At 39.5% G+C, this 26,458-nt stretch overlaps 1 protein-coding gene across 6 annotated transcripts in view; it reads right to left on the bottom strand.

The window, feature by feature from the left end:
* The window catches only part of CRAT (carnitine O-acetyltransferase), a 475,040-nt gene that overhangs the window by 270,849 nt on the left and 177,733 nt on the right, over positions 1-26,458 (bottom strand). For all 6 annotated transcript variants that reach the window (XM_044058286.1, XM_044058287.1, XM_044058289.1 and 3 more), the window contains one exon: positions 11,270-11,448. In XM_044058286.1, the coding sequence (XP_043914221.1) occupies positions 11,270-11,448 (179 nt within the window). The remainder of the gene's footprint in view (positions 1-11,269; positions 11,449-26,458) is intronic.

Below are 26,458 nucleotides of genomic sequence, written 5' to 3'. Positions count from 1 at the left end.
TGCTGTTTGCTGAAATAAGTACAAACCTAATACTGCTGTGGCTTATGCATGTGTGTGTGTGTGTGTGTGTGTGTGTGTGTGTGTAAGTAAATAATATCACTGATTTTTGTCTGTGCATGCACCCAATGCTGCCGGGACACAGACATTATTCTTCTGGGTATCAGTAAAAAAATGCATCTAACAAGTAATTATATTTTGAAAGCAAGACATAACATATATCACAGAACATTCAGACAATTAGATATTCTTGGAGTCTAGTGGCCCCCACTCACCAGACTGTCTAAATGGATAATGCGGACTCCCTAAATCATCCTTGACTCTGTGTGGGCCCCCATCAAAGCGGTTGCTGGTTGGAGAAAAATGTATCAATTTTCTGAATACGCTGTTTAACCTGAATGGTGCTGAGATACGACCCTTTTAGGATAAAGCCCGAGATATGACCCTTTTAGGATAAAGCCTGAGATACGACCCTTTTAGGATAAAGCCCGAGATACTACCCTTTTAGGATAAAGCCTGAGATACGACCCGTTTAGTATATAGCTGATAATACCCTCTGTTTACAACCACACCCATTCTTAAACCAGCCCTGCTCAAATGTGTGTGTACAGAAAGCTGCTACGGGTTATGAGGGGCTGGAGATTGTGTAGTTATTACATCTTCAATTTTCATCAGCGTCAAACCTTAGAGGTGCTCACATGAAGTCATTATAGCTTGTGTTTGAGCTGTGGGCAGTGTTTCTCACAGACCTTAGAGGTGTACAAAGAAGGTTACTATAGCTTGTGTAAGAGGTGCACTGTTTAGGAACAACAGATTTGAATATATTACTGAAATTGTTCTCACAATCACGTAGCAGGCACATATACATGTGGCTGCCTTTGAGGGCTAGGGGTGAAGAATGTGCTATGTATATCAGGAGTCACCTGAAATATATGACTAAGGCAATTCAAACCTCTGCTTTCATCCCAGTCTAACACCAGAAGGATGCATAGGCAGTGACTGTCTTTTGTAGGGGGTTAGGGAGGGATGCATAGTCAGTGACTGTCTTTTGTAGGGGGTTAGGGAGGTAGGCAGTATTCCCAGATAAGACTAAGTATTCTCACAACTACTGGCTTTTTAGTTTACAGTTTTGTCAGCTTTGAACATTAAGCCTTAGGCACAACTTATGTCTTCCTTGAAAGAAAAAATAATAAGACTGAAATTCATTTCTTTTTCATGATTTTTGTTTAGGCCACCATTGGAGTAAAATGTTGAGAAAATGCTCTAAAATGCATCCCAGACCATCTGTAAACCTACGGCTTCTTCGGCCCTGGCTTGAGTTATTTCCTAAATGATTATTACTGTGCTGTCCTGTTCAGGAAAGGAGTGTTGAAAGGATGCAAGGAAAACTAAAGTAGAACAGCAACAGTGAATTTCTTTCCCTAATCATAACTTCTGTTCAAGCCATTATTGGATGAAAAGGTTGTGTAAAAAACTTTAAAATGTACTTCAGAGCATATAGAAAGTTATGGCTTCTTGAAAAAGCTGAGGGTAAGGCAAAATGTAAGAAAAGGAAGAAAAAAGTAACGTGCATGGTATGGGGAGCCCAAAAGGGGGGAATCAGAGGACAGGACTGGAGTGTGTGTGTGTGTGTGTGTGGGGGGGGGGGGGGGGGTGTTGAAATGTAGGTCCAGTCATCATTTCACTTTAAGTCTTTTTCTTTTTTTTTTTTTGTGGGCGGCGCAGTGGTGCAGCGGTTAATGCTGTCGCCTCACAGCAAGAGGTTCTCTGGTTCGATTCTCGGCTGGGGTACCTTCTGTGCGGAGTCTGCATGTTCTCCCTGCGTTCGCATGGGTTTCCACCAGGTACTCCGGTTTCCTCCCACATTCTAAAGACATGCTTCTGGAGCATTTCTCCCCAGGCCTCCGCTAAAAACAGGATCTGTGGAATCTAGTCGGACTTTCCCGGTCAACAAATGTTAAATGAAAAAAAAATAAAAGAAATAAAATGTACAGACCTTACATAGAGTTGTTTCAATGTATCATTGTTACAACTAAGTGCCAGTAACTGTAATTGCCCCTTTGTTAGACAGGTCAACATAGTGATAGTATGGTACATAGGCCTGTTGAAATGTAAGAGGTTGTAGCTACAGGTCTGTCTGTGGATACTACTCCTAAAAGTTTGCAGCACGAAATAAAAGGCTGCTTAGGATGGATGTCATTGATAGTTGATTGATACTTATACTGGAAGTGACTAGGGTGGCCCCCAACTTGATATTTGCTGGGGGCCCCCAAAATGCTAACACCGGCCCTGGTCAGTATGGTTTGTGATGTAAAATGCTTGCAGCTAGGGTTATGTTGGTGTGGTTTGTTTTCATTTATATAAATGCATGATTGCTTATGTCATTAAGTGATGGTTTAATAAAGATGTTTCTTGTTTAAAAAAGAAGGGGGCAGGAATTGAATAACTTGTGTAATGTTTTTTAGGTTATATGATATATAGAAGTATATGTGAAGCATAGTGTTTGTCAATTTTAACTTGTTAATACAGTTTGATTACTTTTATATAAATGTAAATGTGCCTATATCACAAGTGATAATTCAATAAAGGTGTTTTAAAAACATACGTTAGAAAAATTACATAACATAAACATGTGGGTCATCTGCACCGTGTAAACCTACATAAAACTGAATATCTGTGGCACCTATATATACTACATTTAAATTAACATGTACACAAACTGTAACTAAAGGTAGTAAAAGAAGCAAAGTGTATGAACTGCACTGCTTTCTAGGTGCCTAAAAAGTACAAGACTATAAAAGGTTGCATGTAAACATACATGCATTATGAAGAAAGGCTCAGATAAAAAAAGAACTACTCAAGTATGAAGTGGTTTGTGTGAACTATTGTGTTGTAGAAGCTTTACATGTGAATTTTAGAGGTGGACCGGAGCAATTTGTTTACATCAGGAAACTATTAAAAAAAGAAAATAAGTAAGGAAGCTCCTTAAGCATCATTCCGCTTTTACTAGGAACAATGTTTAAATAAAAATATTCCTATTAAGCTTATTCTGAAATTGAAATACTTAAAGCACTACTTCTTAATTACTAAACAGTGACTGTGTTACTTAAGGATTTCAAGCTGGCCTCCAAATTCTGTCTAGTAAACAGGTACAGTGTACAGAAGCATTTACCATTCTGTTAAACAGTAAAGGACTTGGAAGTTTAAGTTTATTTCTTATATTAATTCATTGAAAAAGTGTTAGTCCCCTTTGGAATTGCAGTGGATAACCTAATCTGTATTCAAAGCTTCCAGAATGATGAATGGGTTGTCCTGTTGCTAAGAGACAGACACCATACTAGTTACACCAATGCCAGGGACCCAGACATTGGTGAGACTTGTTTTGGTAGACTGGTGTTAAGAGGGTAAATAACCAAAAACAAAACAGTTTCACCCAAAATAGCACAAACACAAACAGGGTGAAATGAGAGTCCGTAGTAACAGTAAAGTCAATCCGCTTTAATTAGTTTAATTTAATGTCGGTGTTCGAGGATACCGATATCCAGTAGACTGATGTAAGAGGGGTCAGCATCAGATGGGTTGGCTGATGCTTGGTGGCAGAGGCTGGGTTAGTCCATCATCTGAGGATGGTCATGACAGGAACTAGCATCGCTGGGAACAGTGCTGTCAAAAGTGGGGGGTAAATTGATGATAATGACAATAACCAGTGCCCTGAGCTCAGGTGGGGGTGTTGGCATTGAGTCCACAGGAACTTTTTGCTCAAACCTTTTCACTGTCACCACTAATTAGTTAACGTTTATAAATGGGATGATGAGGTTCTTCTTGGGGGGGCTATGACGGACAAAAACCTGCATAAGAGAGAACAGTTTCAGAAAAAGGGACTTAGGTGGGTGACCACATGGGGTGTGTATCTGTGCCATTGGTCACTAGGTCCATTATTACTAGAATGGGAATCTTGCTGGTTTGTCTCACATTTTAATTCATGAACCTAATGGTTAATTCTCTTTTATCATCCCAGTGCTTCTCTGTGAGAAACTGAGACTAAGCCTTCTCCTCTTGATGTTGCCTTTTTTTTTGGAGGGTGTGGTATGTACAACTTAACACAATGCTCAGTAAGCACTCCTTGGTCTGTTTTTCAACAATTCTGTCAAAAAGACTACCCCCCCCCCCAAAAAAAAAAAAAAAAAAAAAAGAAAAGTAAATACCGGATATTCCTGTCAGCAATGGGATATTGTTTAATCACCTGTGAGGGATGGTGTCTCTATGATAACAGGGAACCACTCCACAGGACAGAAAAAGGACAAATTTAACAATAAACAAATACAATAAAAGTTTTTATACACCTGTTCCCTGCCATGGACGGCTTATCCTTACAGAAACAGCTCTGATTCTCTAGAAAACAATCCCAAAAATGAAAATCAACAGCATGAGATATTCTTCTATGACAAATCCATGTCAGTGGCAAAGGAGAGAGACTGGGTGTAGCACAGCACTATGGAGACAGAGGTGGGGAGTGGTCTTCCAGTATAGCAAATCTGTACCAACCAAACTATCCTACTACCTTGCAGGCAAGGTCCTTCCTGCTATACAGCCAAAGCTCCACGATATCAGAAAAAAATGGAGAGGAAAAAAAGTCAAAACTAGGAGCTGGGAACAAAGTCCCATATGATAATTATCTAAAGTTCCACTGGACACCAAACTGTGTGCCATCTTTTAAATGAAAGAAGCTTACCTGCCAGGTTCATCAGTTATGATACTACATACACTGCTCTTTATTAGGATAATCACAAACTATCTCCTATATTAACATCTCGCTATACTATTCTGAACATATGGTTTGTAAACATGGTCATTTATGCAGAAAAACTTTTCTCGTTGGCAAAGAAAATGATCTTCAGCCAGAGAGACAATCAGGTCAACAAAATATTAAATTAAACAAACATCCCAACAGTAACCGATTACTCTACCAATTCACATACATCATATGCCACAACTACAGACTTACCAGCTGGGAATATATCCATAAACAGAGCATCTTTAGCTACCCATACATTTCTGCAGCATTCATACAAATGCATTCTCTGCAAAGTCTACATTGAAATTTCCCATCATAAAACTCAACCATGTCAGATGACAGATCAGCAATAACTAAAATGTGGTACACTGTTAACTGCCTCTGTCAATATTATATGATGTACCCACCTTGTCTGTCATCTGCATATTTTTCAGCCCTCATCCTACATTTTCACAGTAATGCAGATATCAGTAAGGAAACAAAGCTACAAATCAATTACTGCAATAAGAAAAGTACAGTTTTGTACCTACCACAAATGTAGATGTTCGAGTGTTCACACTGCTGCAGTCATTACACTTGGGTTATCCTGCCATCAGGCAGTCCCCGCAGTCAGCCTGAGTTCCAAAGTCTTGGTCAGCCGTCGGTTGCTGTCGCTTCTTCCCTAACGTCAGTGCGCCAGGAGTATATAAGATGCACCCGACGCCATTTTCTTCAGTTTTTCTTGCCCCAGATGTCAGGTGCCCCAAGTAGGAAGGCACTACATAATGCTAATCAAAGATATACATGTAAAATAAAAACAATAGCTTCAGTTACCAGCAAATACACCTCAAAGGTTGTATAGGATAGAAAGGTATAGATAAGTCCAGCTAGTTCAGAGGGGATGGAGGGAGGGTAACCTGGATTGCAGCAGTGTGAACACTCAATCTACATTTAAGGTAGGTACAAAACTGTACTATGTTCATCATGTTACACTGCTGCAGTCATTACACTTGGGTAGAATCCCAAAGCTGAGGTTGGGTGGCTGGTCTATAAAGAGTTAGGCTTGGCTATGAGACCCTGAAGAACTGCAGCGGCAAAGCCTGCTCTGGATTTAAAATAAAGAGGCAGGTGGTAATGCTTGGTAAAGGTGTGCACTGAACTCCAAGTTGCAGCCTCCAAAATTTCCTTGGTAGGTACTCCTCTGAGAAAGGCTGTTGCCCTGGTGGAATGTGGCCTAATGTTATTTAGGACTGATTTTCCATGCTGTGTGTAGCAGTACCGAATGCAGTGTCCTATCTATTTGGATATAGTCTGCTTTGAGATAGCCTTGCCCTGTGATCCTGCAGCATATGCTACAAACAGTTGCTCAGTTTTCCTGAAAGCCTTTGTTTTGTCCAAGTAGAGCCTGTGCATGTCCAAAGAATGCAAAAGTTTCTCCCCTTTATTCTGGGGGTTTGGATAAAAAGTTGGCAAATGGATGGTTTGGTTAAGAGCCACACTAGATACCACCTTTGGCATAAAGGTAGGGTTTGTCCTTAAAGATACCCTGTCCTGATGAAAAATTATAAAAGGTTCCACTGCCATTAGTGCCTGTAGCTCTGAGACTCTTCGTGCTGACGTTACTGCCAAGAGCAGAGCTTTTTTCCGTGATAAAAATTTTAGATCGGCTGTATTGGCTGGCTCAAAAGGTGGTAGTGTCAGTTTTTCCAAAATGGAGTTAAGGTCCCAAGTTGGTGTTGGTGCTCTCCGGGGCGGTCTTATGTTTTTAGCCCCTCTGAGATGCTGCTTTAACAAGGGATGACAGAATAAAGGATTATCCGTGTTGTAATGTGCTGAAATGGCAGAGGCGTGGATCTTAATTGATGAGAAAGATAAGCCTCTGTCCAGCATCTCAGTTAAGTATTGTAAAATCTGAGGAATGTTTGGAACAAGAGGGTCAAGGTTTTGAGCCTGGTTCCAGGTGCAGAATCTTTTCCATTTTTCTGAGTAAGCTTTCCTGGTGCTTGGCCTCCTGGCCTCAAAAATGACATCCATAACAGCTTTAGAGAGAGGTGTTGCCTGTTTGACTAATACATCTGCCATGCAGCCAGGTTTAGGGTTTTGAGCTGCCCGTGCAGGATCTCATTGTTTTGTTGAGTCAGAAAGTGTGGAATTTGAGGCAAAATCCATGGTGGGCCTTGAGCCAAGTTCCTTAAGATAGGGTACCAGTGCTGGCGTGGCCAGTCTGGAGCAATCAGGATCATCTGTGTTTTTTCTTGTCTGGCTTTTAGGAGTACCTTTGAAAGGAGAGGTAGTGGCGGGAAGGTGTAAACTTTTAGATTTTTCCAGCTGAACAGAAGAGCATCCACTTTCCATGCTTGTTTGTGATAAGTCCTTGTGCAGAATTTTTGTAGTTGGCAATTCAGTGGGGAGGCAAAAAGATCTATGTCTGGGCTTCCCCATTTTTGAGTTACCATGCTGAAGATTTGTGGATTCAATTTCCATTTGTGAGGGTCCACGATATTTCTGCTTAGATAGTCTGCCCGAGTATTTTTCTTTCCTGGCAGGAATTGTGCTTGCAGATGAACTTGATACGTTAGAGCTGTGTTCCACAAGGTCATGGCTTGCCTGCATAGGGGATAAGAATGAGTGCCCGCTTGCTTGTTTATGTACCACATTACTGTGGTGTTGTCTCTGTCTTTAGTAATAATTGTCCTGGATGTAGGTCCTTGAAAGCTGTTAGGGCATTTTGAACAGCCAACATCTCTTTTTGATTGATGTGAAGATGCATCTGGTCTGTGGTCCAGTTGCCCTGAATGCATTTTCCTGCCATGTGTGCTCCCCAGGCATAATCCGAAGCATCTGTCGTTAGATTTTGCCTGGCTGTGGGTTAGGTAAAAGGCTGACCCTTGTTTAGGTGACATGCCTGTTGCCCACCATCGAAACTCCTGTTGTAGGCAGGGAATCCTTGGTATTACTGCTTCTAAACTGTGAGAGTTTAGAGTCCAAACACTTTAGGTACCACTGTAAATTCTTCATATGCACTCTGGCATATGGTATTAGTAGTATGCAGGATGCCATGAATCCCAGGGCCTGCAGAATTTTTCTTGCAGGGAGATGGGACTTTCTTGCCAGTAATTGAAAATATTGAGTTAGTTGAACTTGTTTGTCTGGCGTGAGGTAAGCCATCTGGGCCGTTGTATTTAAGCTGGCACCCAGGAATATAATCTGTTGCGAGGGCACTAGTTTTGACTTCTTTTTCATTTACTGTGTACCCTAGAGAAATTAGCAACCTTTTTACAAATGCCAGATGCTATAGAAGAATGTCCTTTGTCTCTGCTTGAATGAGGCAGTCGTCCAGGTATGCATATATTTGAATTCCTTTTTGTCTGCAAAATGCAATTACTGGTGCCAGGCACTTTGGCTTATCTACTGCGCCCAGGGTCTTCACAAAGGGTAGTGCAGAGAATTGGTAGTGCATTGTACCAGCTTTGAATCAGAGGTATCTTCTGCAATTTTGTCTGATAGGGACATACAGGTATGCCTCTGAGGTCCAGAGTAACAAGCCAAGCCTTCTTGCCCAGCATGGGTAGAAGCTGCTGTAATGTCAACATTTTGAATATTGGAATATCCAGGTAAGTATTGAAAGGTCTAGTATGGGCCTCCAGGCCTGGTCCTTTCTGGGGACCAGGAAGAGCCTTGAGTAAAATTATTGTCCCCGTTCCTGTTGTGGTACTTTTTGAATAGCTCTCATGTCCATGAGGGCTGAAATTTGTTTTTGTGCATCTGCCCATTGATTTTGTAGCAGGTCTGGCATTCCTTTTAGCCTTGGTAAGGTATGAAACTGGAATCTGTAACCTTGAGACACAATATTCAGGACCCATTTATCTTGGGTGATTGTTTGCCAGTTTTGAGAAAAAAGTGCTAGTTTTCCCCCTAAGGGGGCTTCCAAAAGGGATGTGCTTGGCGTACGAAGGGGGAAGTCATTGTGACTGTTTCCTGTAAGGTTGAGACTTGTCATCACCACCTTTTGAGGTTGAGGTGCCCTACTGTCGCTGTCTGTTTGAGCCTTGGGGTTGAGATCTGCCTCTTGGGCGTCTGTATCTGCCTCTCTGTGGTCTGTCTGACTGGAAAGGACCAGTTCTTTGTTGGCCAATTTCTGCTAAACCGAGGTGGCTGTACCTGAAAGAAATCCTTGACTGTTTGCATAGATTTAGCTTTATCCTCCATTTTCTTTAACACCTCTTCTGCCTTAACACCAAACAAAGTATCATGCTGTAAAGGAGCATCCAATAATTTTGCCTTAACATGATCAGGTAAACTTTGTTCTTTTAATCAAGCCTGTCTTCAAATCACAGAACCTGTAACTGCGGCTCTACAAGAGGCCTCTAAAGAATCAAAACCACATTGCAGAGTATGTTTTCCCACCTGTTCAACTGCATGCAATAAATCCTGCATTTCTTTACAATCAGGGGCTTCTGAGCTTGCAAGTATTTTCTGTTTTAACTGAGCCATTAAATACTGTTGGTACTTAAGCATGTGGAACTAGCAATTTAAATCTCTTACTGCTAAAGTTGCAGAAGTGTATACTTTCTTCCCCCATCTACCCAAAGCTCTGGAATCTCTGTCAGAGGGTACTGGATTTTTTGCAATGGAAGCCTTAACCCCTTTTGGACTCTGGGAAATAGTTTATGGTTCAGCAGAAGGGTTTTTGTAAAGAAACTTGTGAGAGTCAGGGACTCTAATACCTATCTGGCTTGGCTGGAGCAGGGGGCAAAGAGTCAGGAGATAAACTGGATTCAGAGAACACATCATCCACAATATCTAGTACAAGTGGAATAGCCAGGGGCCTGTGCTGAGGCAATAAGAGGAAATCCCTGAGCCTTTTCTTGGATTCTGAGTAATCCTGACTTTCCCAATGGAAATGCTCTCTCATGGTATGTAAAGTTTCCCCAAAAGAATAATTCTCAGGAGGAGGGGTTGAAGGGATAGATTCTTCAGCATCAGAGTCCTCATAGGGGGGTAGAGAGTATTCCTTGTCTGAAGAGGAATCAGGGGAAATGGAAACCTGATCAGAGGAGTCATAGTCTGTATCTTGCCTAGGCCTTTTCTCAGGAGGGGGATGGGGACCCCTGATTAGAGTAATGAGGTCTTTGGCCATTTTGAGCATCTGTTTCTTAGGCATGGAGGACTGTCCAGGAGAATGCTGTAGTTGTTTCTTTGTCTTTAATGGTACCTTTGTCTTGGTTGTTGTCTTAACGGTAAGTTGTGAAGGTCTGAATACACCCTCAGAAGCCAGATGCCTGCTCAGCGGCTCCAGACCCATCTGAGGGATTAGTTTCCGTAGGCCCAATACCTTGAGTTTCAAGAGGCCTAGATGTCTCCACGTGGAAGTCGGTATCTGCCTGTGGCTCTGAGGTAGCGGGTGTCAGGGGCTGCAAAAGCGCCTCACTGAGAACCGGCGACTGGCCTAGAAGAGGTTTCGTCGATTTTGGACCTCAGATGCCTGTCTATCCTTGTCTTTGTGTTTTTTCGGTACTGAGGTCGTCGGCTGATCCGACAGCATCGTATAATTGAACCTTCGGCCAAAGTAGTGCAAAGCAAAATCAAAACGTCTTTTTATAGTGCGTTTGTTAAATCTAGCACAAAACTGACAACTAGTGACGTCGTGATCAGGGCCTAGGCATGGAATACAGTAAGAGTGGAAGTCCTTATGAGGTATTTGCTTCCCACAAGAAATACAATTAACTTTTTCTGACATCGGTCTGAGGCAAGAAAAAACGTTTCCCCAATGGGGTACTTAGCTTTATTGAAGACTTCAGATCTGAAATTCGACTTCGAAAATCTCAGGAGTCGGCTGACCGGCACTTGCGAACTGCTTCTGCTTCGGGCACCGCGCGGCAAGAAAGACTGAAGAAAATGCCATCGGGTGCATCTTATATACCCCTGGCGTACTGATGTCAGGGAAGAAGTGACAGCAACCGACAGCGGACCAAGACTTTGGAACTCAGGCCGACTGCGGGGACCACCTGACGGCAGGATAACCCAAGTGTAATGACTGCAGCAGTGTAACACGAACATCTTCACAGATGGGCACTAGTCAGTAAAAAAGTTAGTCTCATTTATGAGTCATACTCTATCATCTGTCCTTTGTGTGTAAAGTACTGCACAACAAAATAGCATCTAGGCAATATTTTGTCCCCAAAGGTCAGTATTTTCTTCCATAGCATTAGTCACATCAGCTATTATTTAATTTCTGAGACTGGCAAAGGACCTGCTAATGCAGAGATTACATTGAAGTCAGGTCAGGATAGTGGAAAAGTGTGTCTGTCTGCGTCTCTCTACACATATATATATATATATATATATATATATATACACATACATATATATAATTATATCAATTTTGTTTCATCAATATTTTGAGGGAAAAAGAGCACAAGCATGACACTAACAGAAACGTTCTACACATTTATTTAGAAGTGGTTACAATGTATTAAATGTAGCATGTATACAGACCTGCAGGGTTTTGTCAAACCATCTGTTGCCGCTGTTCCATCGACTCCCTCCACCATGAAGCATCTGTGCTGCAACTCGGCTCTTGTACAGCTCATCTGAAACTCTGGGCATTGGAGCATCAAGGCACACTGTGAAAATACTCTTCTGTATTGTGCGAACTGACTCCTTATTTGTCTTATCTAATTCAAAATAGGGGATAACAGATAAAAATGCAAGTAAGATTTAAGTTGTTTGATTGAAAGTACAGTAACTTCCTGGCAAATGTTTCATCTCAGTCAGTGGTACAGCTGTTCCACCAGCACAATTGCATACTTTAGGTTTAAATAGCATTCTGATACAGTGAAGGTGGTCCTTCTTAGTGATGCCTATTATTACCATATTCATAGGTAAACTGCTCTCTCTGATAAAGCATGGTGTATGCAGGCTTGGTGCAAGGATCATTTAATGTTAACAGGAGGTACGGGAGTGAGATGAAGACAGCTGGCTAATATGATGAAGAAATGACCCAAAGGAAGACCATGAATACAAAATGAAGGTGCCGGATGGAATTACCGATTCTAACCTCATCATTTGCTTGTGTACAGTTTCTCCTGGAATCAGCACAGGAAGACAACTGGTTCAGTAGATAAGATGCTCAAAAGGATGCTAAAATACCTGACTTAGTTTACTATGCAGACAACACTTGAGACTCATCAAGCGGCAGTGACGTTTCTGTAAACGTCCAGGTTGAGAAATAAATTTACTGCAGTAATAGCAGATACCCACAAGTTTAACATCAAAGAAACTGATTTTAAAGAGACCGCAAATTATGCTGGCAATTACTCTACAGATTCACAGGTTCTTAATAGGCTACTGATCCATGCAGACTTTCAGAAGCCTAGCCATGTATCACAAATAAGATTAAACCCATTGCCCTTTGCAATATTAGTACAATTAACCCGGGGCAAATAGACATTAACATATTACCACTGTCCATAAGGGACAAGGATGCCAGTCTAGGTGTGAACTTGCAGCTTCCCATCCACTCATCCAGATTATGCTAGAAGAGAGTACAGGATACACTTTGCTTTACATGAAGCGGAAGAGGGTTCCAGAGAAGTGGCATTATTTGCAGGGCATATCTATCCCCCCACCATGTTCTATTTAAGTTGCAAAACAGACCGAGGTCTCTTGAGCTGGTGTTTCTGCCACTATTGGAATTGAGGATCTTTATTACATCTGAAAGGATGGGGGTCAGAAGTGGCTTTGTACACAAAGCAAAGATTGATCTTCAGCAGCCTGTAAGATGTCGAAAAAAAGGGACAGGGCTTTGAGATGATCACTGTAGTTCTAGTGATTTAGGCCCTTAATTTTCTTAGTGATAAAGTGCTCCAGTTCTTCAAGTTGTGCCTGGTACCTGTACATACTGAAGGGGGCATTATACTTAATGAGACAATTGGTAAACTTATCTAGATAAATGTAAATCTCTATTTAATTCATAGACCGTTACTTGGCGTGCAAGAAGCTTAGGCCAATTAACCCAACCACCCCACAGCACTGTCTAGTTAAATGATTTGGACAGTCAGAAAACACAAATGGAGACTGAGGGAATCAAACCTGGGAATACAAGAAGCACTAGCTCACTTTTAATCATTTGCACAGATTCCTACAGTGGGGCAGTGTGAAGAATGGTAGAGAAGGGCGAAGGCTGCCAGCCTAGCCAGACAGAATTTTATAGATAATTCTATCATTTGTAAATATAAATGTAAAATACAGGCTTGTGTCTTAAATGTAAAGAAATGCTGTTTCAACAATGTGGCAACATTGCCATCTGCTGTAAAGTCAAGCATTGCTTATTGATCCTTCAAAATTAAAATGACTTTGTCTTTTCCTTTGAAGTTAGAATTAGTCGATAAGTCTGGAGTAAGCATCCTGCCTATTGTTTTAAGGCTAAAGTTAATGACATGAATTTACATATAGAATGTCCTTTATTGCTCCAAGTGTAAAAAAATGTAAATGCAGTTAATGTGTAGCCTGGGAACTCCAGGAAGGGTGAAAAGGATGATGTAATGTTTATCAGAACTGGAGTTTCAATTTAAACAGTGAGACCCAGAGATTAAGCATTTTGATCTTGGATATCCAACTTATCAGCACTCTGCCTGTGTATTAAGTAAGTTATCTTAGAAGTATGTTTTCTTGTAGAAATAGCTAGGACTATAAAGATTAGACTAAGTTTTTTTTCTGTTATGTCAGAACTGTACTACGGAATTATTTTAAGTTTGTGTGATCTCTAAACTCTTGAATAGCACTTTGGTGCAGTAGTGTTGTCTTGTGTTTTTAGTATTTATTATTAAATATTTTTAAAACCCCATAACTGTGGCTGGTTTATGTAGAGATAATTAATCTAGAGTACACTAAGTGATCCTGTAACAAGCCCTTTCAAAGCCTTAAGATTGCTTAAGTTACACTACTACTGAATAATAATATTGCACAGTAATAATTGGACACCCTTTTAAGGACCTTTGGTTAGCTGATTATTAGCTGGTGGTGGCAGTAATTACTACCGTATAGGTCTGGGTAAAGGGGCACAGCTGGAGAATCTGCGTCAGCCTTTCCCAGGAGTGTCTGTGAAGTTGTATAAATACTTACCTCAAAGTGTGTGTGTCCGCTACCTGGGCAGGGACACAAAGCACTGGTTGGACAGAGAGGGTACTGGAAGTTAGCTTACCAGCTAGGCTGAAATCTGGACCCTAAAGCTGTGCCAGTGGGGAGTCTTACTGGGGAGCAAGGGAGCAACCAGCCCCAGACTGACTGTGGTCTCTGTGTACACACAAGGGAAACTGTACTTTCCTGTGTGTATTTGTTATCCTTTCCTCTTATATGAGACATCGTCTCTGGTGTTAGTGGTGAGGACTGAGGCTCCTTGATTGCTGGGCAAGGGCACGGCCATCATAGGCAGTATAACAAAGAGGAAGGACCCTGGGACATAGCACCCCCTCAGTGCCCTTCCAAACTTGCTAATACTCCACCTTACCTTGGGAAAAAAATGTTATAACACTACCACTATTAAAACAAAGTGTGTCTAAAGTTAGTAGTAGAGTTTTGGCTAACTCAAAGAAAGAAATGATTTTCATTTTACAAGTGGTTGTAGCTTCAATCCATTAAATTTTATAGTGCGTTTTTGACCTGCTGGGAGTGATCAATTGAGTTTCAATGCTAGTGGACATCAAAAGATGGAACAAAGACTTGCACCTGTACTTCATGTAGTTAAAATTAATTTTGTTTAACAAGTAATAAAACCAGTAGTTGAAAATCAGCTGATTTCACATTGCTATTTTTTCTGTGTGCTTTACAGTAGTGTGATCTCAGCGTGTGTAAGTGCAGAGGGCTAAGTTGCACCCCTGAAAAAAAAAAAAAAAAAAAAAAAAACAGTATGGCATTACCAAACTTAATCTTCACAGCTATCCCGTGATGATCATACCATAAAATCAACAAAACTGAAAGAAGCTACAAATATCTCAGAAATTGAATTTCTCCACCTGTTCAGACCCAGGAATGGGTATGAACATGGGTCTTGTAAAGGGGGTGCAAGTCTGTGATTCTGATACTGTGGGGCTCCAACATTGTTGGCTTATATTATGACCACTGCAGAACTGCTTTGCACAATACTGATGGCTTTGGTAATCCTCAGATATATGTATGTTAGTTTGACCAAGAGCAAGGCTATTAGGAGTGGCCCACAGTGCCACCAAATAAACATGCAAGTACTCTCAGAACTTAAATAGCTCTACAAAGATCAGCCACAATGAAAGGTTTAAATATATTTAATAATAAAACAACAAAAACAAAATACACAGTATATAATTACAGTGCAGAGTTCAAAATCACAGGAAATATTTAAAACATTACAGGACAGTCTCAAATAAAGAAAGCACATCTAAATTACGTTTTCCTATATTCCTGACCATATCTAAGAGAATTATACTATTCCCTATATTTACTTACTCAGAGCAAGACAGAGGTGTGGTGAATGGATCGTCAGGACCAAGACCGAATAAAGAATGTGTTCTCTCTAAGACTTCCTAAATTAATATCTCAAATATTACTGCTGGGCTAGCGTGCAGAATTATACCATTTATTGTCATATGACTCCTAGTTCCCAGGCCCCAAAACAGCCATTAATGGCAGCTGGTAGCATTAAGCATCTACCTGTAAAAATACATAGACCTCAGATATTTTGGCAGACGGTGGAAGTCATAAAACAATTTACATTCCTACACATTGAAAGACAATACAGAAAACTTCTCTAGTACAAACATTGTGTCTGTTGCTGCACTGAAACTGAAAGATAACATCTTTTTATGGCCTGGCCATAAAGTAATTTAATTTTAGTTATTTTTCTGAAGTTAACCTCCTGTATTCCAGTTTCTACGGTTTAAATTTAAACAGCTATAACAGTGCATGTACATTTTCATACTATTACAGTACGGTAACACTGTGGATACATTTCAAACACTTTGTAAAATACCTCTTCAACACTCATCTGTACAAACCATCTTATATGACATACAGCTCTAATACATTTGTAACACAAACAGCTTTTATGAATCATGTTGATACTCACAAATGACATACAATTATTTACAAAATTCCAGATAGCTGGACTGGCATTATCTTTAGTCACAGAAACAAATGGAATTATATATAAAAAAAATAAATAAGATAAATAAAAAATAGATGAAAAATATAATACTAACTAGTTAGTTAGTATTATTTATTATATTTTTCATCTATTTTTTTAGTTAGTATTATTTATTTATTATATTTTTCATCTTTTATTTATTTTTTTTATTTTTCATAGCCTACTTAGAACTTGTTGTAGTAGGTTAGTTACTGGTATTAATGCTTTCATAATGTCTGCGTACTACAGGTTCTTTTTAAACAGTTTTTGGTCTGGTTGTGCTTTTAAGTAGGAAGGGTGTTATCACTTTAAGCATGTAATTGATTTTCAAACTTAAGTGAGCATTTAAACTGTGATTTCCTGTTTTAACTGATCTGAAGAAGTTTATTCATTGCAATAAACGAAAAGCGCTTAATCTTTCACTAACAGATTTGTACTACGGTGTGGTTCTTTTTCATTTCTTGTTTTTACATGCTACAGGAGTTCAGTAGCCACACCACTGAATCCCAATATGTGACTATCCCATCACTGCCAACCAATAACTGTGACACCCCACCACTGGACCAGTAATCAAGGAGCCTCAATCCTCACCAGTGGGGGATGTACGCTTGGAGGATGACAAGGTGTACACAATATTTCCAGATTCATTTCATTGCATCAACTGCAATTTCCCTTAACAGCACACACAGACCAGTCAGTCAGTCCGGGGCTGGTTTCTCCCTCCTTTCTCCAGAACCTCAATAACACTCCCCGCTGGCACAGCTTTATAGAGTTGAGAATTCAGGTGAGACACTAAGCCAAGACCTCCAACACCCTCTCTCTGTTCATCCAGTGCTTCGTGTCCCTGCCCAAGTAGCTGCCACACACACACCACAAACACCTGGGAAAGGCTGGCACAGGTTTACTACCTATACCCCCTTCTACCCAGACTACAAGGTAGTTTCCCACTGCCACCAGTCACTCCTTATCAGCTACTTTAAAAACCTTAAAGGGTGTCAAATCTTACTGTGTAATGTTACTATTAATACAAATGGTAGTTTGACCATGAGCAAGGTTATTAGGAGTGGCCCACAGTGTCACAAAATAAATATGCAACTATTCTCAGAACTTAAATAGTTCTACAAAGATCAGCCACAATGAAAGGTTTAAATAATATTTAATAATAAATAATAAAACGAACAAGAAAATACTCAGTATAGAACTACAGTGATATTAGAGTTCAAAATCACAGGAAATATTTAAAACACTGCAGGACAGTTTCAAATAAAGAAAAAAACATCTAAATTAAGCTTTGCTATATTCCTGACTGTATCTTGGAAAATTATACTGTTCCCTAGACTGACTTACTCAGAGCAAGGCAGAAGTGTGGTGAACGATCTTCTCAGGTCCAAGACTGAATACAGAATTCTGTCTCTCTCTAAGAGACTTCTTAAATTAATATCTCAAATATTACTGCTGGGTTAGCTTGCAGAATTACATTATTTCTTGTCATTTGACTCCTAGCTCCCACGCCCGAAAGCAACCATTAATGTCTGCTGGTAGTATTTAGTATCTACCTGTAAAAATACATAGACTTCAGATCTTTTGGCAGATGGTAGAAGTCATAAAACAATTTACATTCTTCTATATTTATAGACAATACAGAAAACTTCTCTAGTACAGATGTTACGTCTGTTGCTGCACTGAAACTAAAAGATAACATCTTTTTATAGCCTAGTCAAAGTAATTTCATTTTATTTTTCTGAAGTTAACCTCCTGTATTCCAGTTTCCACTGTTAAAATATACATTTAATTAGTTACAATAGTGCATGTGCATTTCTGTTCTATTCCAATAGGGTAAACTGTGGATACATTTCAAACAGCACTTTGTAAAATACTCTTCAGCACATGTCTGTACAAACCATCTTATATGACATACTGCTACATTTGTAACACAAACATCTTGTATGAATCATGTTGATATTCACAAATGACATATAATTATTTACAAAATTCCAGCTATCTGGGCTGGCAGTATCTCCTTTTGTCATAATTACTTATAGGCGGGGACTAAAATTTGATTTGCTGCAGTGAGGATGTATCTGGGGGTGCCCAGAAGGGAAAATATAATGAGGGGAGATTTTTGAAGAAGGTTATGAAAATATTTGGTATGGAAGATGCGAATACAGTAGTAGGAGTTCAGAGTTAATTTACATATTCCTCAAGGTACAAAAACTGGGCTGGGCAGAAATATTTCACTGGAACATGTGCATTTAATTGAAAGTTTTCATATGCATCCAATAACTATTTCATGATCATGTGTCAATAATAAATAAAATAAAAATGCAGGGTAATTAAATAAAAATGAGAGACTGTCTCTTCCACACCCATCTGCTAAAGAGAGGAACTTAAGGAATGAGAAGTGGAAGTTATTCCAATGTTATTAGGGAAGACAGAAATGTCTTCTGAAAACATAGTTAGAGAGGAGTGGGATAACATTAAAGTGTAATTTAAAAACATGGTGAAAATAAGACATATGGATAAGTAACTAGAATTATTTAGAGGGGCTGACAAAGATTAAAGTATTGCAGAAAAAGGGGGAATCTCACAGACTAAGAAGAGGTGCAAGTGCAGAGTACTAAGGGACTACAGTGACAATATGCACGAGTTTAGAAAGATTGCTGTTAAACTTTTTTTTTTGATAACTCCAGAGCACAAAAACTTAGCACAATGACTTGGGTATAAGAAAGTAGAAAGAGTTGTTGCTAAGCTTAGGGAACCTATAACAAGGAAAACGTACAGAGGTACAAGAAATATTTCAGAAATTTTATGAAAATCTGCAAATAGAGAAATGTGGAAATCAAGAAAAGGCACAAATGGAAATACTTACAGAAGAATAAAATATGCCAAGGTTCGAGGTAGATGGGGCTCAATTACTAACAGAACAGGAGGAGATGCGATAAAAATGGTGATTTATAACCCATCTACAGGAGGTTCCCGAGGAACATATGGTATTCCTGAGGAAGTTTTGAAGATGGGAGGGAAAGGTAAGATCTGGAAGGTTTTGTTTAGCAGTATTTTAAGAGGAGGAGAAGCACCAACATCCTGGAAGAAAGCAGTGGTGGCTGTAATACCCAAAGATGGCAAAAAACTATCATTCAGCTTTACATAGGCCCATTTTGATTCTAAACCATGACTATAAGTGTTTATGTCTAATAATGGCTAAATGAATGGAAAAGGTGATGCTGAAATTGACAGATATGGATTAATGTGGTTTTGTGGAGGGGAGGCAAACATTTGACAATATTAATAGAACAATGATCATCAATAGGAAAGCAGAATGTAAGAAAGTACCACTGTTACTCGTGGGTCTTAATGCAAAGAAAGCATGTGACAGAGTAAACTAGGATTTTACAAGTAGGACAATGGAAGCATTTGCATTATGTGATAAAATTATAAGGTTGATAATGATGATATATGATGGATTGGAGGCGAAAATAAAAGTGGGTGGGTTCCCCTCTGATAAGATCCATTTGAGCAGAGGAACCAGACAGTGGTGTCCTGTTTCCCATTTATTTGCCTTGTATTTAGAACCACTGGAAAAGCAAATAAGGGACTCAAACTCAAGGATATAACTGGTATGGTAGTCAGGAAAAGCTGGCTTTATTTGCAGATATTTTAGACCCAAAAAAAACAGAAAGACATTTCAATGCTGTGGAACATTCTGAGCCAGTTTTGAGTCTTTTCAGGTTACAAAATTAATGAAATAAAACCAAGGCAATAGCTGTAAACTATGTACCCACACACAAATTGATTCATAAATACCCATATTTTTGGGGACATCATAAAAGGAAGTACTTAGGAATATGGATTAAAAGAGATTCTATTATGACAGCTAAGGATACTTGTGAAGAGACCAAACAAAAGATAATACAAAAACTGAGAAATTGAAGGCTCTGTTTTATGGATAAAAAGATACAAGCAGTGAAAAACGTTTTTAGTCCCTTTAGTTTTATACACAGTTCAGGCTATCAAACAGAGAAGAACCTGTGTATAGGAATTAATGAAAACTTAAAGGATTTTATCTGGAAGGAGAAGACAGCACGAGTCAAGTGGGATAAGCTGATCTTTCCAATAGAACAATGTGATTTGAAGAAGGGGTAAATCAGAGCTACACAATTAAGCCTCATACACACTTAATTACAGCCTTTCTGCTTGTGCTAAGTGGAAAGGGATGGTGAAACAGGCAGAAGCTCAATATACAAGGAGCTACTGGGATTTTGTATGCAGATCCTTAAGGAGAAGAATAACCATACAGAATATTATATTCATAAAGAAGCAGAAAGCATTCTAAGAACTAAGCCAACATGAGGATGGAGGAATGAGATTCTGCAGATAGGGATGGGATTTACTGGAGAAAAATGGCAAAGGAACCAAGATATTGGGAGCAAATAATTAGAGAAGAAAAGCTAATAGAAGGGGAAAAGGCCAAGAATTAATTTGGACTGCAGGCTAGAGAGCACCTTCCCTATCAAGGATCAATAATAGAATTTATTCAGAGAAAGAAATAGGAGTATCCTAAGTGAAAGAACAGCACTGGCAGAGTTATTAGTAGAATCTAGACGAGAAGCTGCTGTTAAAAAGAGAGATAATTAGTAGGGCATATAAAATATTGCATGATAACTATAAGAATCAGAGGAAGTTAGAAAGGCTTGGGAAGAGAGGTTGGATAAGCAATTCATAAAGAAACAATGGGGAATATATCTGTATGGCTCACAAATATGCAACAAAGTTAGAAGACTTAGAACCTTTGCTTGGAAGTGTTTGCAGACGTATTTTTATACCCCAAGTAGACTCCAAAGATTTTTCCCTTAGGTAGGTTTTCAATATTGGAGATGTGATGGGAAAGAGGGAGGCAACTGTCAACATATTTTTTGGGAGTGTAATGAGTTGTTAGACTTTAAATATTTCCTGCAAGACTAGACTACTGTATCAGAAATACTGGGTGAACATATTGGTGAAACTAATGAAATGATTTTTTTGAGCTGTGATACAGAATCAGAATTGCCTGGACATTGTAAGGCCTTGCAGTCTCTAATTCTGGTGGCTGTCAAAAACATAATTAATAGAAAATGGAAATCAAAGTCTAAACCAGCTGTACTAAAAGTAGTGGATACAGTAACAGAGACAGAACTGAAGTGGGATGTTTAGAAAAGGATAGGATAAAATTACACAGAAAAAATGTGAACTGTGGGAAAGTACCACATATGCAAAATAATGATTTGGAGAAGAAATGAGGTTTAAAAGAAGGCAAGACTTTAATCAGCTTTGTAATGTTTGACTGATAAAGACTGCACAGATTATAAGCGATGCATGTTTGTAACTAAAAATATGTCAATACGGTTTGTTTTCATTTATATAAATGTATGAATGCTTACGTCATAAGTGATACCTTTTAACAAAAAAAGTAGGGACATTCCTGAGAATAGCTGAGTAGAATGAACGAGATCTAGACTGTTCCTCCAGCTTATGAGAGACAATGGTATAAAATGTTGACCAAGTAGCTGCTACACAGATAACAGCTAATCTATTGACAAAGGCTGCGGCCCTTGTGGACTGAATCTTTGGTTTAGATTAGATTATAGAGGTTGTATTTAATTTATGTACAATAAGAAAGGCTTATTAGATTGCCATCTAGATAGAGTAATTTTAGCCACTGCTTTGCCTAATTTTGGCTTGGAGAACACCATAAGCAGCTGACCTAATATTCTGAAAGATTTAGTTATATGAAGATAAAATCTAAGCTGATGATGGAAAATTCAACATAACCAATATGTATTTCACCTTTGTTCGAATATCGTGGTAGATTCATTGACTAATTTAGATTAGCTTTGGATGCCAAATTAGGAAGAAAAGAAGCACTAGTTCTTAAGAAAACCCTATCCTTATGAAAGGCCCAATATGGTGGTTGGCAGGAAAGTGCTTGCATTTCTGAAATCCTTAGCAGAAGTGACTACCACTAGAAAAACTGTTGTCCAAAGGAGGAACTTTAAATCTATGGCGGCTGCTAGCTCAAGGGTTGGTTGAGTTAATGCTTGTAACATGCTAATAATATCCCAGTGAAGGACTGGGCTTCTGATGGGGGTTGAAGGACTATTCCCTTTATAAAGGCTTTGGAAATCAACAGAAGCTACAGAGGTGATGTTCTAGCCAGTATGGCAACAAGAGAGCTGCCAACTGAACTTTGATAACTGAAAAACTGGATCTTGGAAGCAGCCTAAATGGAAAATCTCTTCCATTTGCTGCAGCATACCCTAGTAGTTGTATATTTTTGGGATGCTGACAGGATCTGGACTACTGGCTCGGAAAGCCTGACATCTCTGGCTAATGTTAGAATTGCAGGAATTAAGTGGTTAACGTCACGCTTTTCTGGTCCGGGGGGGGGGTAGTCTGGATGGGTGTATTAAATGATCTAAACAGTAATCCAGCTTTTATGGACAATGCAATAAAAGATGCCACAGGAAGGCAAACCATGGTTGATGAGGCCAGAAAGGGGTAATAAGAATCACCTTGGCCTTGCATATTCTTGCTATCTGCATTAATTTGTTCATTAAGGGCAATGAGGAAAAAGCATAGGTGATACCTGGGGGCCAAATGTGGATTACAGCATTCCTCAGTGAACAACTCTGTGGCGGGATCAAGGCAAAGTAACTTCTGCACTTGTTTAGGTGAGACGCAAACAGATTACAGTAAGGTTGGCTCCAGCGACTGGAGATCAAGGCTGTCAATGTTGGATTGAGAGACCACTTGCAAGGCATCAAAACAGACCTGGTGAATTTGTCTGCCAAAACACTAGATGACTCCAGGATATGCACTGTTATAAGAAAGCAGTGTGAAGACATCGCCCACTGCTGGACTCTCCTGGCTTCTCAGCAGAGGGGTAGTAGCAGGTTGCTCTCTGCTTGTTGATGTACCAGGTTACTGATGTATTGTCTGTCTGCATCTTGACAACACCACCGGGGACAGTATCCTGAATGGCTTGCGATGCTAGCTTGACTGCTCTCATCTCCAGAACACTGATGTGAAAATGGACCTCTATTTGTGACCAAGTGCCTAAGACAGTTTTTCCCTTCAAAGTGTCCCCCCAACCCTAGAAGGAAGTTTCTGTTGTCACTACCACCACAGGGGAGTTAATCAGAAATAGACACCCATCTACCACACAAGACAGTGTTATCCACCAAGCTATGTCCTGCTTGCAGATTTGATAAGCTGTATTGTGGCATGAATTGATTGTAACCTTTGGGGTCGCTGAACCACTAAAGTCCACTAAAGAACTCTCAAGTAATATCTGGCAAATGGGACCATGAGGATTGTGGGTGCCATCAAACCCAAAAGATGAAGCATCAACTTTGCTGGAGAGAAGGGGTGGTGAAGATCCTGGGTTGCCATCAGACAAAGGGAAAGCACTCAAAATTGGAAGTCAGACAATCTCTAAACTCATGCTGAGGTGGCATCTGATAAACTATCTGTTGGGACAGTGTAAACTGACTTTGGTTAGATTAACTGTAATGCCTAGATCTTGCGTCAAATTGGAGCAAAAGATCCCAATGGTGTGATAACTGACTTGTACATGTGACAACCTATCAAGAGTCAATCAAGTAAATCAAGAGCCAATCATCAAGGTATATGAAAACCTGGATCCCTAATAAGCACAAATGCCACCACTGCCATAATCTTGAACACCTATGGGGAGATCGAATGGCAGGGCTATGAACTGATAATGGCTGGCTCCCAGTCAGAATATAGAGCTCTTCTCAAACACTTCTATCTTCATATGAGAGTACATATTCTTGAGATTTATGGAGCACATCCAATCATCCTTCCTCAACAGAGGCAAAATACACTGGTGTGTGACCATCTGGAAGTCCGATTACTTGAACATACTAATTTAAATTGCTTGGGTACAGAATGGTTCTGAGGTCCCCAGTCTTCTTGGGTACTAAAAAGAAACTTGGGTAGACTCACATATTAAATCAAATAATCACACATATACAACGTGTGTTTTTTTTGTCTTTTGCTTTTTTGCTTTTATGTAAGGGATAGGAGAAAGTGGGATCACATGACAGGGTAATTTATGCTATAGTCGTTTTTAGTGCACACCGGCTTCTATACGTTTAGTACTAGTTGTCACCTTCCGCACATGTGCAGCGCTTCGTTGGCGTGTTTGCTTGGTATCGTGGTGCGTGGGGGGCAGGTTCGTGTTGTGGCATGTGCGTCTGTTGTGAATTGTGTGCTGGTCTTGAATACGTTCCTTGCTGGATTGTTGCAGACACGGGTAGGTGGTGTTTTGGCACCATTTATATTTGTCTGCATTGGGGTACACACTTGTGACTTCAGTGTGTGTGATCGGGCGCTGATTGTGGGGGGTCAATGGACGGCATGAATATGTCGAGACTTGCTGATGGGGTTATGTATCGGTAGCGAGATGCTGATTGCATCGTGTATTGATTTGGATCTGCTTAAGGACTCATGTTGAAACTATGATGAATGCTGGGGGACCGGTTTACGTTTAAATGTTGGTAAACTAACTATATCTATTGTTTAAATTGGTGTGCAGTCTGCGGTGGATGTGCGTGCTGTGTTGCGGTCCTATGCGCTGTGGTGCTGGGAGGATATGCCTTGGGGGCGTTGTAGCGTTGTATATGTGTGATTATTTGTTTTAATATGTGATATTTATATTTATTTTACACAGTACTATGGCATGGCAATTCATCAAAATTAGTATTTACTCTTGTTACACGTATATCTTAATATAAGTGTATCAATGACCACTATTTGGTCATTTCTAGGATACGATGAATGCATTTTGAATAATGGTTAATGGATTTTACCCTGTGGGAATGAAGGAGGTTATCAACTAAGATAGTACTAGCTCAACAGTGATATATTTTCATTCTTTGTGATGTATCATTCGGCTAGTGTGAATCATTAATATCATGATTGTTGTTTTTATCCCAGATGTTTTAAAAGTATGGAGGAAATAGTATATGTGAGTTTCTTTGAACTTTGTGATTCAAGGTATGAAGCAGTACTTTCACATTTCAATTAGTTGCTATGCAACTAATTGTATTCCAGGTAACGCCTACTTTGATTTACTATATAAAGTATTTGTTCCTCCTTTTTATCTTGGTCTGATGAAGCAGAGTTTCTCTCTGCGAAAGTGCTTACTTTTCATTAAATAAAGAAGTTTTTACAAGATTTTTATGTCTTCGGGGCTGAACAGCCAGCTTTTTATTGGAAATGTGATATTTCTCTTGTTGCTTGGCTTGGAGCATCGTGGATATCCTTCTGTTTGTGAATTTATATGGTATGCTTGATAATTACCATCTGAGTGACTTTTCATTCAGTTCCTTGGCGTTTGGGTGTTTTCTTCATTTCTCTTACATTGGGATAGTGTCCGTTTTATTTATATATATATATATATATATATATATATATATATATATACACACACACACACACACACACACACACACACACCTCTATCTATACATACATATACATAGTTGCCCATCTCCATGCCCTCTTAGATGTTTACTCCTTTGACATCTTATGTCTGACTGAAACATGGTTAAAACCAGGAACAAAAGATAATGAAATCATTCCTCCAGGATATACTATACTGAGAGAAGAATGATTAAAACATAAGGGTGGGGGGGGAGTAGCAATTCTATATAAAGATGGGCTACAAATCGCCTCTTTACGTTATAACCCTCCAAAAGACAATAATGCAGAAGTCCTTATTTCCAAAATCCAACTCAACCATAGTAAATCCTTATACATCATCTGTATCTATCTTCTGGTAATAATACCAATATTGTAGAGGATATCCTAAAGCTGGATGTCATTAACCTACCCACAAGAAATAATAATACTAGGAGACTTCAATACTGACTGGAAATATGTCAATAATGAAAATCCTACTTCCCATTTTAATCTTCATGGTTTCTCTCAAACCATCAACTCCACAACCAGAATTAAACCAAACAAAAAAAGAGAGCACCTTAGATTGGATACTTAATAAACATCACCAAACTTACAAGGTAGGACCCTTTCCTGACAATGCAAGTTATCACTCACTGACCTACATTATCAGGCAAAATAATGAAATTGCCAGCCTCCCCAAATTTAGGATTTCACAGACCAACAAACACTTTAACCCAGTGCTACTCCTACTCCAAAGTGAGCTCAGTGCTTGTGACTGGAAACCTCTAAAAAAACCTCCCACTTGAAGAGGCTGTTAAATACTTTAACAATAATTTCTTAACTATCCTTGACCAGCATGCACCTAAATGTTCTATTAGAATTAAGTCAAACCAGCCCCCTGGCTCTCAAAAGAAACCAGACAAAAAATCCTACTCAAATAAATCTTGGGCTAGGTGGCGAACTACCAAAAATATCTCGGAGCATTTAACATTTAGACAGATGAGAAATATAACAAAAAAGCTATACTCACAGACAAAAAGAACTACTACTACAAATTACAGCAA

The sequence above is a fragment of the Protopterus annectens genome, chromosome 16.part0 (assembly GCF_019279795.1).
Source record: "Protopterus annectens isolate FY-2018-M chromosome 16.part0, PAN1.0, whole genome shotgun sequence".
In the NCBI taxonomy this organism is placed as follows: domain Eukaryota; kingdom Metazoa; phylum Chordata; order Ceratodontiformes; family Protopteridae; genus Protopterus; species Protopterus annectens.
The sequence above is the reverse complement of the archived record's forward strand: the minus strand, read 5'-3'. Positions and strand labels throughout refer to the sequence as shown.